The 14,127-nt window shown below is 47.5% G+C and overlaps 1 protein-coding gene across 8 annotated transcripts in view; it reads right to left on the reverse strand.

Moving 5' to 3' along the window:
- The window catches only part of Svopl (SVOP like), a 63,791-nt gene that overhangs the window by 42,655 nt on the left and 7,009 nt on the right, over positions 1-14,127 (reverse strand). For 5 of the 8 annotated variants that reach the window (XR_007592829.1, XR_007592830.1, XM_050147906.1 and 2 more), the window contains 4 exons: positions 10,280-10,378; positions 4,568-4,639; positions 2,583-2,707; positions 362-425 (listed from right to left, as the gene is read on the reverse strand). Coding sequence is in view for 6 of the 8 variants with exons in the window: in XM_050147906.1 (XP_050003863.1) it covers positions 362-425; positions 2,583-2,707; positions 4,568-4,639; positions 10,280-10,378 (360 nt within the window). In the remaining 2 variants the exon portion in view is untranslated. Of the gene's footprint in view, positions 1-361; positions 426-2,582; positions 2,708-4,567; positions 4,640-7,054; positions 7,127-10,279; positions 10,379-11,957; positions 11,990-14,127 lie in introns of all 8 variants that reach the window. The other 3 variants (XM_050147910.1, XM_050147911.1, XM_050147908.1) reach the window with 3 other exon arrangements.

Consider the following 14,127-nt stretch of genomic DNA (forward strand, 5'->3'; position numbering starts at 1 on the left):
TCCTTGGAAGAGAGATGGGGTACCCAAAAAAAGTAGGAGCTGTCTCCCTTCTCTGAAGTCTTTGTGAGATGAGAAAGGCTCTCCTGGGTGTCTGTCATTCTAATGAAGCCAGCCACTGGACTACACCCTGGCTCTTGAGGAAGGTGGTACGGTGTCTTGAGCATCACGGCTGGGTGGCACAAGTCCCCAGCTCAGAACACCTTCCTGCTGGACCTGTGGCACCAGACATGTTTCATGCTCACTAGTTGGTGCTAAGATAACAGGCAGTGTACTAGCCCAAGTCCATTAGCGGGCTGGAAGGAAACCCACGTGCCCCGTCCTCTCACGCGCACCAGGCTCCAGAGTTCCCCCTTCACCTTACCTGAGACAAGGGCAGCATGTAGCCTCGGTATTTTGTGGGCAGAAATTCGGTCTTTATGATTAACCTGCACAGGGAGCGGGGAAACACAATGATTCTGTCTTTAGAAAACCAAACAACATTTAACATTTAAACAGTCACAAATTTTCACCTCAATAAAGATATTATAAGCATAAAGGGAGGCTTGAGAGACGGCTCTGTAGTTGAGAGTACTTGTGGTTCTTGCACGGGACCTGGGCTTGGCTCTCAGAACCCACACAATACTCACAATCATCCATAATTCCAGTTCCAGGGGATGTGACAGCCTTTTCTAACCTCTGTGGACACCAGGCACCCTCAGGGGATACGTACACACATGCATGCAGCAAAGCACTCATGCAGATAAAGTAAATCTAAACAATTTTATATTATTTATATATTATTTTATATCTTATTTCTTTTAATTAAAAAAGGAGTTCGTCATATATTAAGCTATAATTGTTACGGTGACGTTCCACATCCGCAAACAGTGAGAAGTGAACTCACAATGGCTCCTCTCCGGTCACTCTGCTCTGACATTCATTTTAAACTCTCTGGCTCACGGGGACATTGGCCTAATCGCTTTGGCCAAGAGAAACTTTGGAAAATGGCTTTGTCAAATCTAAAGCCCTTTGTGGTGTAAAATATACCCGAGAAATCGAACTGTCCCCAAGGGAAGGCAGAGTGTTCACTGGTGACAGTCAGTGCCTTTCCAGGGAAGTGTGCAGAGATGGTGTAAACAGAAGGACAAACGGAGTGAGATCCTCAGCTTTGACACTGTTCTCCACTAGCATATTAGAGCAAGGGCTAGGACTTCTTTGTCTTTCTTTAACCAATCTATTGGGCTGCTTCTTGCAGGAGACTTTAAAGCTCTCTCAGCACCTACTCCTGTCAGACTCTCAGCTCAGTGAACTACTTCACTAGTGCCCCAGGGAAGAACAAGTCTGTCTTCAGTCTTCAGCGCATTAAGGTGATGCCTGGTGCTTTGACATCTCCTAACGTGATTGAAGGAGAATGTGCCTCAGGGCACCCAGGAGGGAATAGCCTGAGGGGCTCTGTGAATTTTGAGGTGGCCCCGTAGCAGGAACATTAACACAGCAACGCTCACACCCAACATTGAGACCCACAGGAGACAGGCAGACACATTAATTCTATTTCAGTATTTCTCATTCTGCTTTGCAAATTCATTTTCTGGTGTGGGTTTTGTTTTTGTGTTTTTTTTTAAATCTGAGCATTTCTCTTTTCTCAGTTTTATTTTTAACTATGTTTGTGCACATGTGCCTGTAAGTGTATGTGATGTGTGTGCATATGGGCATGTTGAGTGTATGTGGTGTGTGTACAGATGTGCATGTGAGTGTATGGGTGTATGTGCACATGTGCATGTGAGTGTATGTGGGTTATGTGATGTGTGTGCACATGTGCATATGAGTGTATGTGATGTGTGCAGGTGCCGAAGCAGGCCAGAGGCACCAAACTTCCCCTGAAGCTGATTTGAACTGGGCAGTGTATGCTCTTAAGCCCCGAGCCATCTCTCTAGGCCACCCGGTATGGTTTTAAACTACAGGGCAATGGCACTTTGTAATGGACAGTTATTCTGGGCACTACAAGGGTCCACAGCTGTTTGTGGTTAGCCCAAGAGTAAGCTATCTCTCACCCTTTGCAGGGGAGAGGTATTGATACGAGGCAAGTTCATGGAAGGGAAGGGATGGGAGGACACAGCAAACAAGGCCACATCCTACATGCCTTGACCTTCAACCCAAGACCTTGTCCATGTTTGGCAAGAGCTCTGCCACTGGGCTACATCCCCAGTCTTCACCTACTTAATATAGTCACGTGCACATGAATGTGTGTGTGTGTCTGTTTGTTTGAATCCAGGCTGTTTCTGTCTGTGGCTGCATGCATGTGTGTCTGTTTCTGTGTCTTTCTTCTCTCTCTCTCTCTCTCTCTCTCTCTCTCTCTCTCTCTCTCTCTCTCTTTCTCGTGTGTCTGCCATCTATGAATGTATGTATGTGTGTCTTCTGTGTATCTGCCTTTTAATGTGTGCATGTGTCTTTCTCCCTCTGTCTCTGTGTGTGCGCACAGTGTATGTGTGTGTGAGAGAGAGTGTGTATGTGCGAGTGTGTGTGTGTGTGTGTGTGTGTGTGTGTGTGTGTGCCTGCCTGAAGCATCCACATTTCTCTCTCACACTCTTTGGAGCAAGTCTTACCCTTGTGCATGGCCAGACACTCCACAGCCTACCATGGTCCTCAGAAAGACAAACCAGATGTAGGACGGGGAGAAAGAGGTCAGTAAGGAGAAGTAGGCGCCCCACAGGAACGAGAGCAGCAAAATCTGCAGCAAGGAAAGAGAGCTTGTTACCAGGACCCCTCTGGGGAATGAAGGAGCCCTGATACCTTTTGAAGTGGGTGCCTCCTCTGTGTGACCTCAGCTTCCCTGGGTCACTGCTCTCTCAGTCTGCACTGGCATGGTCTCAAAGTGTCTGGTGTGCCCACCCTGGGAGGTAACAGAAAACAAGGGGCTGCCCTCCCTCCTCACACGGCTGTTGGGAACACAGGGAGACCTTGTATTGGAAAGAGTAGAAGCAAACAATGCATTGCCTTTTCTTATTTACAAGAAAAGCAGGCTTTATAGTACGAACTCAAGTTCCCAGGAAAAGCCACAGCTATACTGATGATTCCATAGAACTGGAGACTGATGAAAACTGTGACTTTAAGAAGCTGGACCATTGGGCTGGAGAGATGGCTCAGAGTCCTTCCAGCAGTCCTGGGTTCAATTCCCAGCAACCACATAGGCTCACAGCCTTCTGATCTGTAATAAGATCTGGTGCCCCCTTCTGGTATGGTGGCAGAATGTTGTTTATATAATAAATAAAAAATATTTTTAAAAAATCTTAAAAAGGGCTGGAGAGATGGCTCAGTGGTTAAGAGCATTGCCTGCTCTTCCAAAGGTCCTGAATTCAATTCCCGGCAACCACATGGTGGCTCACAACCATCTGTAATGAGGTCTGGTGCCCTCTTCTGGCCTACATACAGACAGAATATTGTATACATAATAAATAAATATTTTTAAAAAAACTTAAAAAATGTTGGACTAAGCCGGGCGATGGTGGCGCACGCCTTTAATCCCAGCACTTGAGAGGCAGAGGCAGGCGGATCTCTGTGAGTTCAAGACCAGCCTGGTCTACAGAGCTAGTGCCAGGACAGGCTCCAAAGCCACAAAGAAACCCTGTCTCAAAAAACCAAAAAAAAAAAAAAAAAAAAAAAAAAAATGTTGGACTATTGCAGAGCCAAATTACCCCAGGATTATCTTTAGAGTCCTAAATAGCCATCTCTCGCCCACCTCTGTATCTAATCCAGCGCCCTAGTGGTTATAAAGTAAAACCTTTGGATTACATTAATTTAACGGAAGACTAACTTTCACTGTCCCCAAGCTACGAATGTCATCAGATAGCATCCGGGTCCTATAGCAGACATTTCCCTGCTTTGCTGTAAGCCTCCAAGTCTAACATTCCCAACCCTTGTCTTTGATATTAAACAGCAAGACTATGTTAGGATGTTGTCTTCGTTGGGGTTGTTGTCACTATTGCTGCGAGGAAACACCATGGCCAAAAAGTAACCCAGGGAGCAAAGGGTTTATTCGGCTTACGCTTCCACATCACTGTTCATCACTGAAGGAAGTCAGAACAGGAACTAAACAGGGCAGGAATCTGGAGCCAGGAGCTGATGCAGAGGCCATGGAGGAGAGCTGCTTACTGGCTTGCTCTGTCTGCTCTCTCATAGAACTCAGGACCACCAAAACCAGGGATTTCACCACCCACAATAAACCGGGCCCTCCCCCATCAGTCCCTAGTTAAGAAAACGCTCTACAGGCTTGCCTGCAGCCAGATCTTATAGAGACAGTTTTCTCAACTGAGGCTCCTCCTCTCTGATGACTCCAGCTTATGGCAAGTTGACATAAAACCAGCCAGCATAAATGTGGTACTTGTGGTAACCTGCATCTGTGTTTCTCCTGGGCCACCGTCACTTGTGTTTGACTCCCGAATAAGTTATCTCTTATCCCCTTTGAGGGAAGACGTACTGACATGGCATGGGGGCAGGTCCACGGAAGGGAAGGATTGGGACAGTGCCCAACGGAGTACAGGGTGGTGGTGGGGGTGGGGGAATAGGGGGTATCCTACATGGCCTGACCTACCTTCCAGCGGCCATATCTGTCAGCCAGGAGACCAAAGAGGATGCTGGACACCATGTAGCCAAAAAACACCATCTAGAGTCAGGGTGAAGAGAAACAGTGCTCTAAAGCAGATCACACTAGGAAGAAGTGCAGTTACTACGTTAAGCATAGAGCTAAACCATCCTAGCGAAAATTAGGTTGGAGATGGGCTTCCCAGAGCACCCCAGGGCTCAGGGCAAGCAGGCAGGCGCCTGGGGTTGGGGTCTATATTTCTTGTACAAACATACCTTACCAACAGGGCCCAGGTAGAAGCAGGTCCCCAGAGTAGGAAACTGCTGCCCTTCTCCCATTCCCTGGCCTCCCTGCTGTGCCTGGCATGAAGCTGTGACTTCCCATTGTAGTTTAAAATCTAGTCATGCCTGCTGTGCCCTATTCCTACACAAGCTGCTGCCACTAAACTAGTCTTTCTTTGTATTGTCACAAACTTTAAATGAACACCTGAACCAGTCATCCACCTAAAACCCTCTAAAGGGCTGGGGCTGGGGCTCAGTTGGCAGGATGTTTGCTTATCATGCACAAAGCCCTGGGTTCCATTCCTAGCTTCACATAAAAGCAGCCAAGATGGTTGGTTCATGGATTAAGTGTCTGTAAACCAGCACTCCAGAGGTGGAAGAAAGAGGGTCAGAAATCCAAGGTCGCCCTTGAGCTACTGGATGCAGGGAGTCATGGAGCTGGCCTGGTCTAGCTGCCTCGAGAGGCGTTGAGTCATAGGTTCTTCAGGTTAGAGTTCATGCTTCCTGGGGTACTGGGTGCCCTCCAGTACCTGAGAGACCAAGGCACCCCCATGCAAAGGAGCATTCAGGTCTCCTGTGTACCTCTGCATTCCCCAGAAGTCAGCAGAAGCACACAGAAGCTTGGCTGTACAATTAGTATTAGACATTAATCTTGAGTGTGCTGTATAGCTGGCAAACATCATTGTGTCCTGGCAACTACAATTGTAGTCCCTTTCCTTTTCTGTTTGTTTGTTTGTTTTTGTTTTGTTTTGTTTTCCCCCCAGACAGGGTTTCTCTGTGTATTTCTGGCTGTCCTGGAACTAGCTCTTGTAGACCAGGCTGGCCTCAAACTCACAGAGATCCACCCGTCTCTGCCTCCCGAGTACTGGGATTGAAGGCGTGTACCACCACTGCCCAATGTATCCTGTTTCTGAACATGTATAAAATGTCTGATTGCTTCCAATAAACTGGTCAAAGCATCATTCTTGCTGAGACCTCCTCCAACCCCAGCCTGGTTTCCGTTCTCACCAGCCATATCAGGAGAGCCTGGCACTTACACACGGAGACCCTGTCTCAATAAACACATAAAATCTCCGAACTACAAGTCGTCAGGTGGAGCCGCTTGCTTTCCTCTCTTGTCCAGTGCCTCACTCAGCCTGGCTCTGTGTGGGCCTGTGCAGCCAGCCCCTACTTCCCTACCTCCAGACAATCCCTTTTTCCCTTAGGAATCCTCCTGGCTGACGCCCCCAGGAAACCAGAGGCACAGTGCCATCTTTGCTTGCAGCACCTCTCGGGGAAAAGGCTGCTTCTCTCTGCTGCCTGCTTTGCTTTGCTTTTTTTCTGCCCCTCATAAGACTCACAGGCCGGGCGGTGGTGGCGCATGTCTTTCATCCTAGCACTCAGGAAGCAGAGGCAGGTGGATCTCTGTGAGTTCGAGGCCAGCCTGGTCTACAGAGCTAGTTCCAAAAAAAAAAAAAAAAGACTCACAAGGAACTATTCAGAAGCTATCATACATGCACATCTGCCCCACCCACTTCTGCACGGCATCATACATGCACATCTGCCCCACCACTTCTGCACGTCATCATACATGCACATCTGCCCCACCCACTTCTGTACACAATCAGACATGCACATCTGCCCCACCCACTTCTGTACACAATCAGACATGCACATCTGCCCCACCCACTTCTGTACACAATCATACATGCACATCTGCCCCACCCCACTTCTGTACACAATCATACATGCACATCTGCCCCACCCACTTCTGCACGTCATCTTACATGCACATCTGCCCCACCCACTTCTGTGCTGCAGGTCAAACCCAGAACTTTAGGCTCTAATATATTCTCCTTTATAAATACTTGGTTTAATTAGCATACAGGTTGTATGCAATGGGCTTTGTTGCAGCATTTTCATGCACTTTTTAATGCATAAAAATATGTGTTGTGCATGTGGATAAATATGTGTTGTGCATGTGGATGTCCAAGGTGCCCAGACAGGTCAGATACAAGGAGCTGGAGTTACAGGTGGTTTTGAGCTGCCCAACATCGGTGCTGGGACTCAAACTTGTGTCTTCTGCAAGAGCAGCAGGTGTTTTTAACAGCAGAGTCTTCTCTCTGTCCCCCAATTTCTTTTTATGGCCCCTCCTTCCTTACTCTTTTCCTTCCTCCCGGTTTCCTGTGGGTCCCTTTTCTCCCTCCCTCCTGTCACATCCCTTGTATTCCGTTACCTTTGTTTTCATCTTCCCCAGCTCTCAAGACCTCTCATGGTTCTCATCTTCCCTTCATGACATACATCTACCCTAAACACATATATAAAAGTTAGAATCTAAGACCCACACATGAGTGAAAATACGTCGTGTTTGCCTTTCTGAATCTGGATACTTGGCTTAACTTAATGAGTTCCAGTTCCAGACATTCTCACACAATGCCATGACTCTTTTTCCCTTATGACTGAATAAAATTTTGGTTTATACATGGACCACATTTTCCGATGCATTCATCTGTTGATGGACATCTACGATGGCTCCATCTCTAGCCACTGTGCACAGCGCAGCAATCGTGGATATGCAAGTGTCTGCAATTGAACCAAGGACACTTTGAGTCCTGAAGTGGTATAGCTGGCTCATATAATAGTTTTGGTTTTAGTTTTTTGGTTTTTTAGCTTTTTTGTTTGTTTTTTAAAAGAAGCTTCCATACCGATTTCCATAGTGACTACATCAGTATCAACAGTGGTGAATAAGGGCTTCCCTTTGCCAGCATCCTTGCCAACATTTGTTGTCATTTGTCTTCCTGATGACGGCCACTGTGACTGGGGTAAGAGGAAATCTTCTCTGATAGCTAAGGATGATGACTGCTTGAAATGTTTATTGGCTGTTTGTGTCTCTTTTGAGACTGTCTGTTCAGTGCAGTAGACCACTTATTGAATGGGAGATTTGGGATCTCGCGTGGAATTTGTTTTTCAGTTCTCTGCATGTTGTGGACACTGGCTTCCTGTCTGAGCAGTCAGATTTCTCCCTTTCTGGAGGCTGCCCCTCCACTCTGCTGGCTGCTTTCTTTGCTATACAGAAGCTTTTTAATTTCGCATCACCCCACTTGTTAACTGGGCAATATCCTGTGTTATTGGAGTCTTTCCGAGAGTCCTTTCCTATTGCTATGTCTTGGAGTATTCTTCCTGTTTCCCTCAAGCAATTTCAGTGTTTCAGGTTTTAAATGAAGGTCTTTGATCCATTTTTAATTGATTTTTGTGCAAAGTGAGATGTAGTTCTAATTTCATCCTTTGTGTGTCTACGCAGGCTCCCCAGCACCATCTGCAGAAAGGCTGTATGCGTTCCACTGGGTTTTTCCGACCCCCTTTTCAAAAGCTGTGTGCCCAGTGCTGTGCGGGTTTCCGCCCCTGCTGTGCACCCTTGCTCTGCACGTCAGTTTTGCGCAAGTGCCATGCTGCGCTTGTCACCATGGTTCTGTAATGTGATCTGAAGTCAGGTATTAGATCTGTACTGATCTCTCTGCTTAGAGTTGCTTTGACCACGAATCTTTGGTGTCCACACATTAATTTTAGGATTTTTTTCCCTAGTTCTTCAAAGAGTACCATAGGAATTTTGATGCAATGAATCAACAGACTGCCCTCACCAGTAGAGCCATTTCCACAGTATTAATCCTATCAACCCATGAGCAAGGAGTCTTCCCATTTTCTGGCATATTTTTTTTTTAATTTTAAAAATTCAGTGTCTTAGTTTTTATCCCATAGATCCTTGAGGTATGAGAGCCATGACGTTTGCCCTAGACTCTCTGCTTTCTGGGACAGAAACCTAGACTCAAGCAAAGCTTTGCTAACCCGGAAGCCTGCATTTCTGCAGCCCCTTGGGAAAGTGCACAGCAACGGGACACTGACCTCACCCCTGCCCTGCACTCTTCCCTCTCCCCTTCCCTCCCTGTGCAGTTCTGTTCTTAATTGTTTGTTTTTTGAGACCAGGTTTCTCTGTAGCCTTGGAGCCTGTCCTGGAACTAGCTCTTGTAGATCAGGCTGGCCTCGAACTCACAGAGATCCTCCTGCCTCTGCCTCCAGAGTGCTGGGATTAAAGGCCTGTGCCACCACCCTAGGCTCTACTTCCTTATTTAATATAAAACACAGTTCAGCCTAGCACAATGCCACACATCTGTAACCCTGGCACTCAGGAGGCTGAACCAGGGTGAGCGTGCAAACGAAAGAGGGATGGCAGCCTGAGTGTGTGGTGAGATCCTGTCTCAAAAAGCAAAAGACAACTTTCTGGTTTACGCACTGCACACGCTTCTGCCTTTTCAGTAAAGGGCAGATGTGGAACTGTGACTGGACACAAATCTGGGCTCCACGCCTTCCATCCTCCAAGACACAGAAAGAAGCAGGATTCGAACTTACTACACATTAAGAGAATACAGGGCAGTTCTGAGGGAGAGGGCAAAACTCAGAGAAGGCTGTGAGCAGAAAGGCAGCCATCTGTCCTACCATCCCTCCAAACAAGGGTGGCTCCTCTGTCCTTGCAAGCTTGGAAGGACTTAAGCCAGGGAAGGGGAAGAATCAAACTTGTCGAATTTTCCATGACTGCTACAGGTCACCACCTTCCTGCCTCCCTTGGGTCCTCTCACTCTGGCCACATCTGGATGCCTTTCTGTTACAAGTTGTCTCTGTTAACACCAGTGTTAATGACAGGTAAGTCAACCCTTTCCCATTACCCTGTGCTCTGGACCTCTGAGGCTGATGCTATCTCCTTAGTAATTCCTGAGCACACAGCCTCACCTCCAGACACTGCCATTCCCCATCAGACACCGTATCCCTGGAACCTGGCCCTTCAGCCATATTGCCTCAGAGTTCTTGGACACCCAATCACGGCCCTCTTTAAAGCCCTGCAGTGGCTGCTCACATCCACAGCATGTTCCCCACGATTTTAATATGTCTTCTTCACATCTTGGTCAAACCATAGAAAGCTTACTTTAACACCCACTTCATAAGAAACATATTGACTATGAAGCCATGCGTTCTTTACCTAAGGTTGCCTTTCGTGGCATGGAGTGGGACTCTGAAAACTGTGACACATACTGAGTCCAAGGGTTTTTCAGGGAGGACGTATTGCTTTGGCGGATGTTGAGGACCAGTGAAGGTCAGCTAGAGAGGTGGGCTGGGGCTGGCAGTGCGTGGAGGTGAGACTGTTCTAGAATTAGGGGAGGTAACATCAGCTAGGAATGCTTGGCTACTCAAGGTTATTCACCAGAGGGAGGGAGAGAGAGACAGAGACAGAGACAGAGAGAGAGAAAGGTGCTGAGCGCTAACCACTATGGGGTCTGGAAACCCATGAACTTGGAGGCCAGCACTCCTCATTTTGGGTGGGGCCAGGGTTGGCACTCGGCTCTCAGAGTACTGGAAGGGAAGCCAGACCTTCAAGTTGTTCCTTCCCACAGCACAGGCAGCAGGTACTCACCGTGGTGACAAGTGCCACCTGCCAGTTCTCCAGCTGCCATTCACAGCGGATAACAGGAGACACAACCGCTATTAACATGATCTCCATGGCTTCCACCACCTTAAAGACAAAGCAGGAAACACACTAGCTCATGCCACCGCCACATAGGTCTGTCACCCTCCTAGTCCCGATGGCCTCTTTCCCCTTCCCCTAGATAAATAAACAATTACAGTAGAACCAGGCACAGTAGCATACACCTGTGATCCCACCACTCTGGAGACTGAGGCAGGAGCATGGTGGGTTTGAGGCCAGCACTGACTTCCTATCTAGACCCTGACTGGAGAAACCCCACGCTAAGCAAAGCAGAACAAAAAGGAAGTAGATACCTGTAGGAGATCCTTAGCTTTCATAGGTGTGATAGCCAGTTTGTACAACTTGGGAGTGTCCCTAGAGATTCCCTGTGTGTGCTGACCTGCGCATGTGCTCAGTTACACTGTTGGAGGGGCCAGTCACTAGCTAGTGGGAGAGCCTGGCTAGTCATGGTGTGCTATGAGGGTGGTAGGACACACCTTTGCAAGGGATGTTTTAGAAACAGCTTCTTACATCAGAAAGCTTGGGTCTCAAGAGGAGATAGGAAGGTTTCTGAAGGCTGGAAGACAAAGCAATGGGCACAAGCGAGGAGTTCATTTTCAGGGAAGAATGTCCGCTCGACAGATGGTGTAGGATGTGCTACTGAGGATTTTGACAGGAGAAGGGTAACTAGTGTTCTAGTTTGCTTTATGTTGCTGGGATAAACACCAGGACCAGAAGCAACGAGGGGAAGAGCGGGTTTATAGTCCACCATGGAGAGAAAGCAGGACAGGAGTTCCGAGCAGGAACCTGGAGGCAGGGGCTGAAGCAGAGGCCGCGGAGGGGAGCTGCTTCCCGCCTTGCTTAGCTAGCGCCACCCTTGCATCAATCCGCAAGAAAATGCCCTGCGCATGCCCATAGGCCAATCTGATGGGATCGGTTCTTCAGATGAGGTTCCCTCCCGCCAGGCGTGCCTAGGTTTGCGCCAAGTTAGCTGAAACTAACCCACACAATTAATCTTTGTCCATACCCTACACTCCATTTCAGGGTGGGTTTATCTCCCAGGAGAAGGAAGCAGAAACCAGAAATGAATGAGTAGGAACAGGTGAACTAGATAAAAGACAACAAAGACAGGACAGCCTGGGACAGGCCGCTCAAGGGAGAGCTGTAGAAAGAGGCATGCCCACACTGTCTCCTCCCGACAGTCACCTCTGCCTTATTTATTTTTGAGTAGTATGTATGTGCGTATGTGTGTGTGTGTGTCTGACTGTATGCATGTATTCAAAAGCCATGGGACCCAGAAGTTGGTGCTGAATCCCCTGGAACTGGAGCTGTAGATGGTTGTGAGCTGCCATGTCGGTGTTGGGTCTTTTTGCAAGAGTCTTTTTGCAAGGGTCTTTTGCCATCCTTCTAGTTCCTTATTTTTTAGACAGTCTCTTCCTGAACCTGGGGCTCACTAATTTGGCTTGGCTGGATGGCCAGAAAGCACCAGGGACCCCCCCCCATCTCTTCCGCTCCCCAGAGCACTAGCATTGCAGGTGCACACCACCACCGAAGTCAGCTTTGAACTCTCAACCTCGGGTGATCCTCCTACCTCAATGTTCTGAGTCACTGGGACTACAGTACCTACCACTTTGTCCAGCCAAATCTGAGGGCCTGTACCTGCAGGGCAAGATGAACACAAACATCACAGACAAGGACAAAGATATCAGGAGGAGGAAGGAGAACTAAAGGAAGAGAACACATTTGTCTGGGGTTTTGTAGCACACCACACCCGTCTGAGCTTTATGCACTACCATACCGTTCATGAACCGGGCAACGGGCTGGAGATTGAAACACACAAAGACTCACAGAGACATGGGTCATCCTTGAACCAGCAATGCCCCCTTTATTGTGTACCAGAGCTGCTTATATAGAGATCCTTAACTGAGAGCCATGCCCCAGCCAAATCCACCAGAAATCACTCTCCTGCCATCAGGAACTCCTGAGGGTCTCATGCTCAGGGCAGCTGCAGGCTGTCTCAGAGCAGAAAAAAAAAACAAGTTGTTTACCAGAAATTCAGGGTCTAGGGATTCACTGCTCCCAATATCTCACCCCCTTTTTTTTTCTTTCTTTTCCTCAACAATCTTTTGGAGAATTTGGGTGTCGTCAATTTGTCTGGCTGCTTCCTACCAAGCAGGGGTGCTGCATTCTTGGGGGTACTCCTTTTAATCTGTCTCCTTTAAACTTACTCTTTTCCTTCATCTCTGAGGCTATACTCTTTTTTTTCATTCTTTTTGTACTGTTTTTACTCCTTTTTGTACTCTTTTTAACTCTTTTTTGTACTTTTTTTTAAAATATTTATTTATTATGTATACAATATTCTGTCTGTGTGTAGGCCTGAAGGCCACAAGAGGGCACCAGACTCCATTACAGATGGTTGTGAGCCACCATATGGTTGCTGGGAATTGAACTCAGGACCTTTGGAAGAGCAGGCAATGTTCTTAACCTCTGAGCCATCTCTCCAGCCCCTGTACTCTTTTTCTTTTTGAGGCTTTCAATTCACCCTCCTGCCTCCTATTTTTTGGAGGGTATCCCTCAGAGTGTCTCTGGGGATGAAAATGCACCTATGGAGGGGCAGTGGTCCCCAGGCTGTGGCTTGTCTTCTCTAGAGGATTGCAGCTGTCCTCAGAGTGGGATGTTTTAGCACAGGACTGAGACAGCAGGGCCATCTCAGAAAGATGTTCGCTTTGCTAAACTCCTCCTTCTTAGTGATACGGAACAGAGGGGTGATGACCATCAGGACCGAGTGTCTAAAGGATCCCAAAGGAAATGCACTGGTTAGGAGTAACGCTGTCCCTCTCCAGGAACAGAAGTAGTAAAACCTGCTGTGTGGCTCTGAGTGCGGAACTGTGAGAGCGTGAGCCGGAAGAGTCTTCCCTCTGCATGTAAGGAAGGGTTCCGCATTGCGTGGCATGTTACCATGAAAGGCGGGGTGTGATGCTTCTGACATGCCTCTTTCTATCCCCACCCTCTCTCCCGAGGGAGCACACAGCTCCAGAAAGATGCATCAGGACTCCAGAAAGATTCCTCTGTGTTGGATGACTGTTGGTCTTGGTTTTATTTGTGTTTTTAGAAAAAATTTCCCTGTGTAGCCTAGGCTAGCCTCACAGCACTCTCCCTACCTCAGCCTTCTAAGTGTTTCGATGACAGTCATAAGGCATGACACCCAGTTCTTGTCTGTCGTTTTTGTTTGTTTGTGAGACTGTCTCAAGTAACCAGGTTGGCATTGAATTTGCAATGTAGCTGAGGCTAGCCTTGAACCCCTGATCTTCCTGCTTCTTCCTCTCAAGTGGCATAATTATATCTAAATATTATTTGCTGTTTTTGGTTTGTGAATATTTGGTGGAATTTATTAGAGAATTAATTATTTAGGACTGGAATCACCTAAGACCACCATACCAAGGTCAGCATAACAAAATCCCATTTCCCCTAAAAACAACAGATTTTACCTGATTTGATCTTTGTACTGGCATGGGTGGAGAAGTACAGGGGTGGGTAAATGGGGGTGGTGGGAGGAGCAGGGACCTATTCCAGGGCTTTGCTGAGACTTCACACGCTAGATATGTCTCTTTCACTGAGACATACCACTAGCCCTTTCTAAAAATTAAAAAAAAAAAAAACAAAAAGCCTAAAATGTGTGTGGATGTGTGTGTGTGTGTCGTGTGTGTATATATGTGTGTGGTGTGTGTGTAGCGTGTGTGTCCACATGCCCATCTGGGAGGTAGCCATTCTCTCTTCACACCTTTACATGAGTTCCA

This window comes from Alexandromys fortis, unplaced genomic scaffold (assembly GCF_014885135.2).
Source record: "Alexandromys fortis isolate MF-2015 unplaced genomic scaffold, M_Fortis_MF-2015_v1.1 scaffold_57, whole genome shotgun sequence".
Taxonomy (NCBI): Eukaryota; Metazoa; Chordata; class Mammalia; order Rodentia; family Cricetidae; genus Alexandromys; species Alexandromys fortis.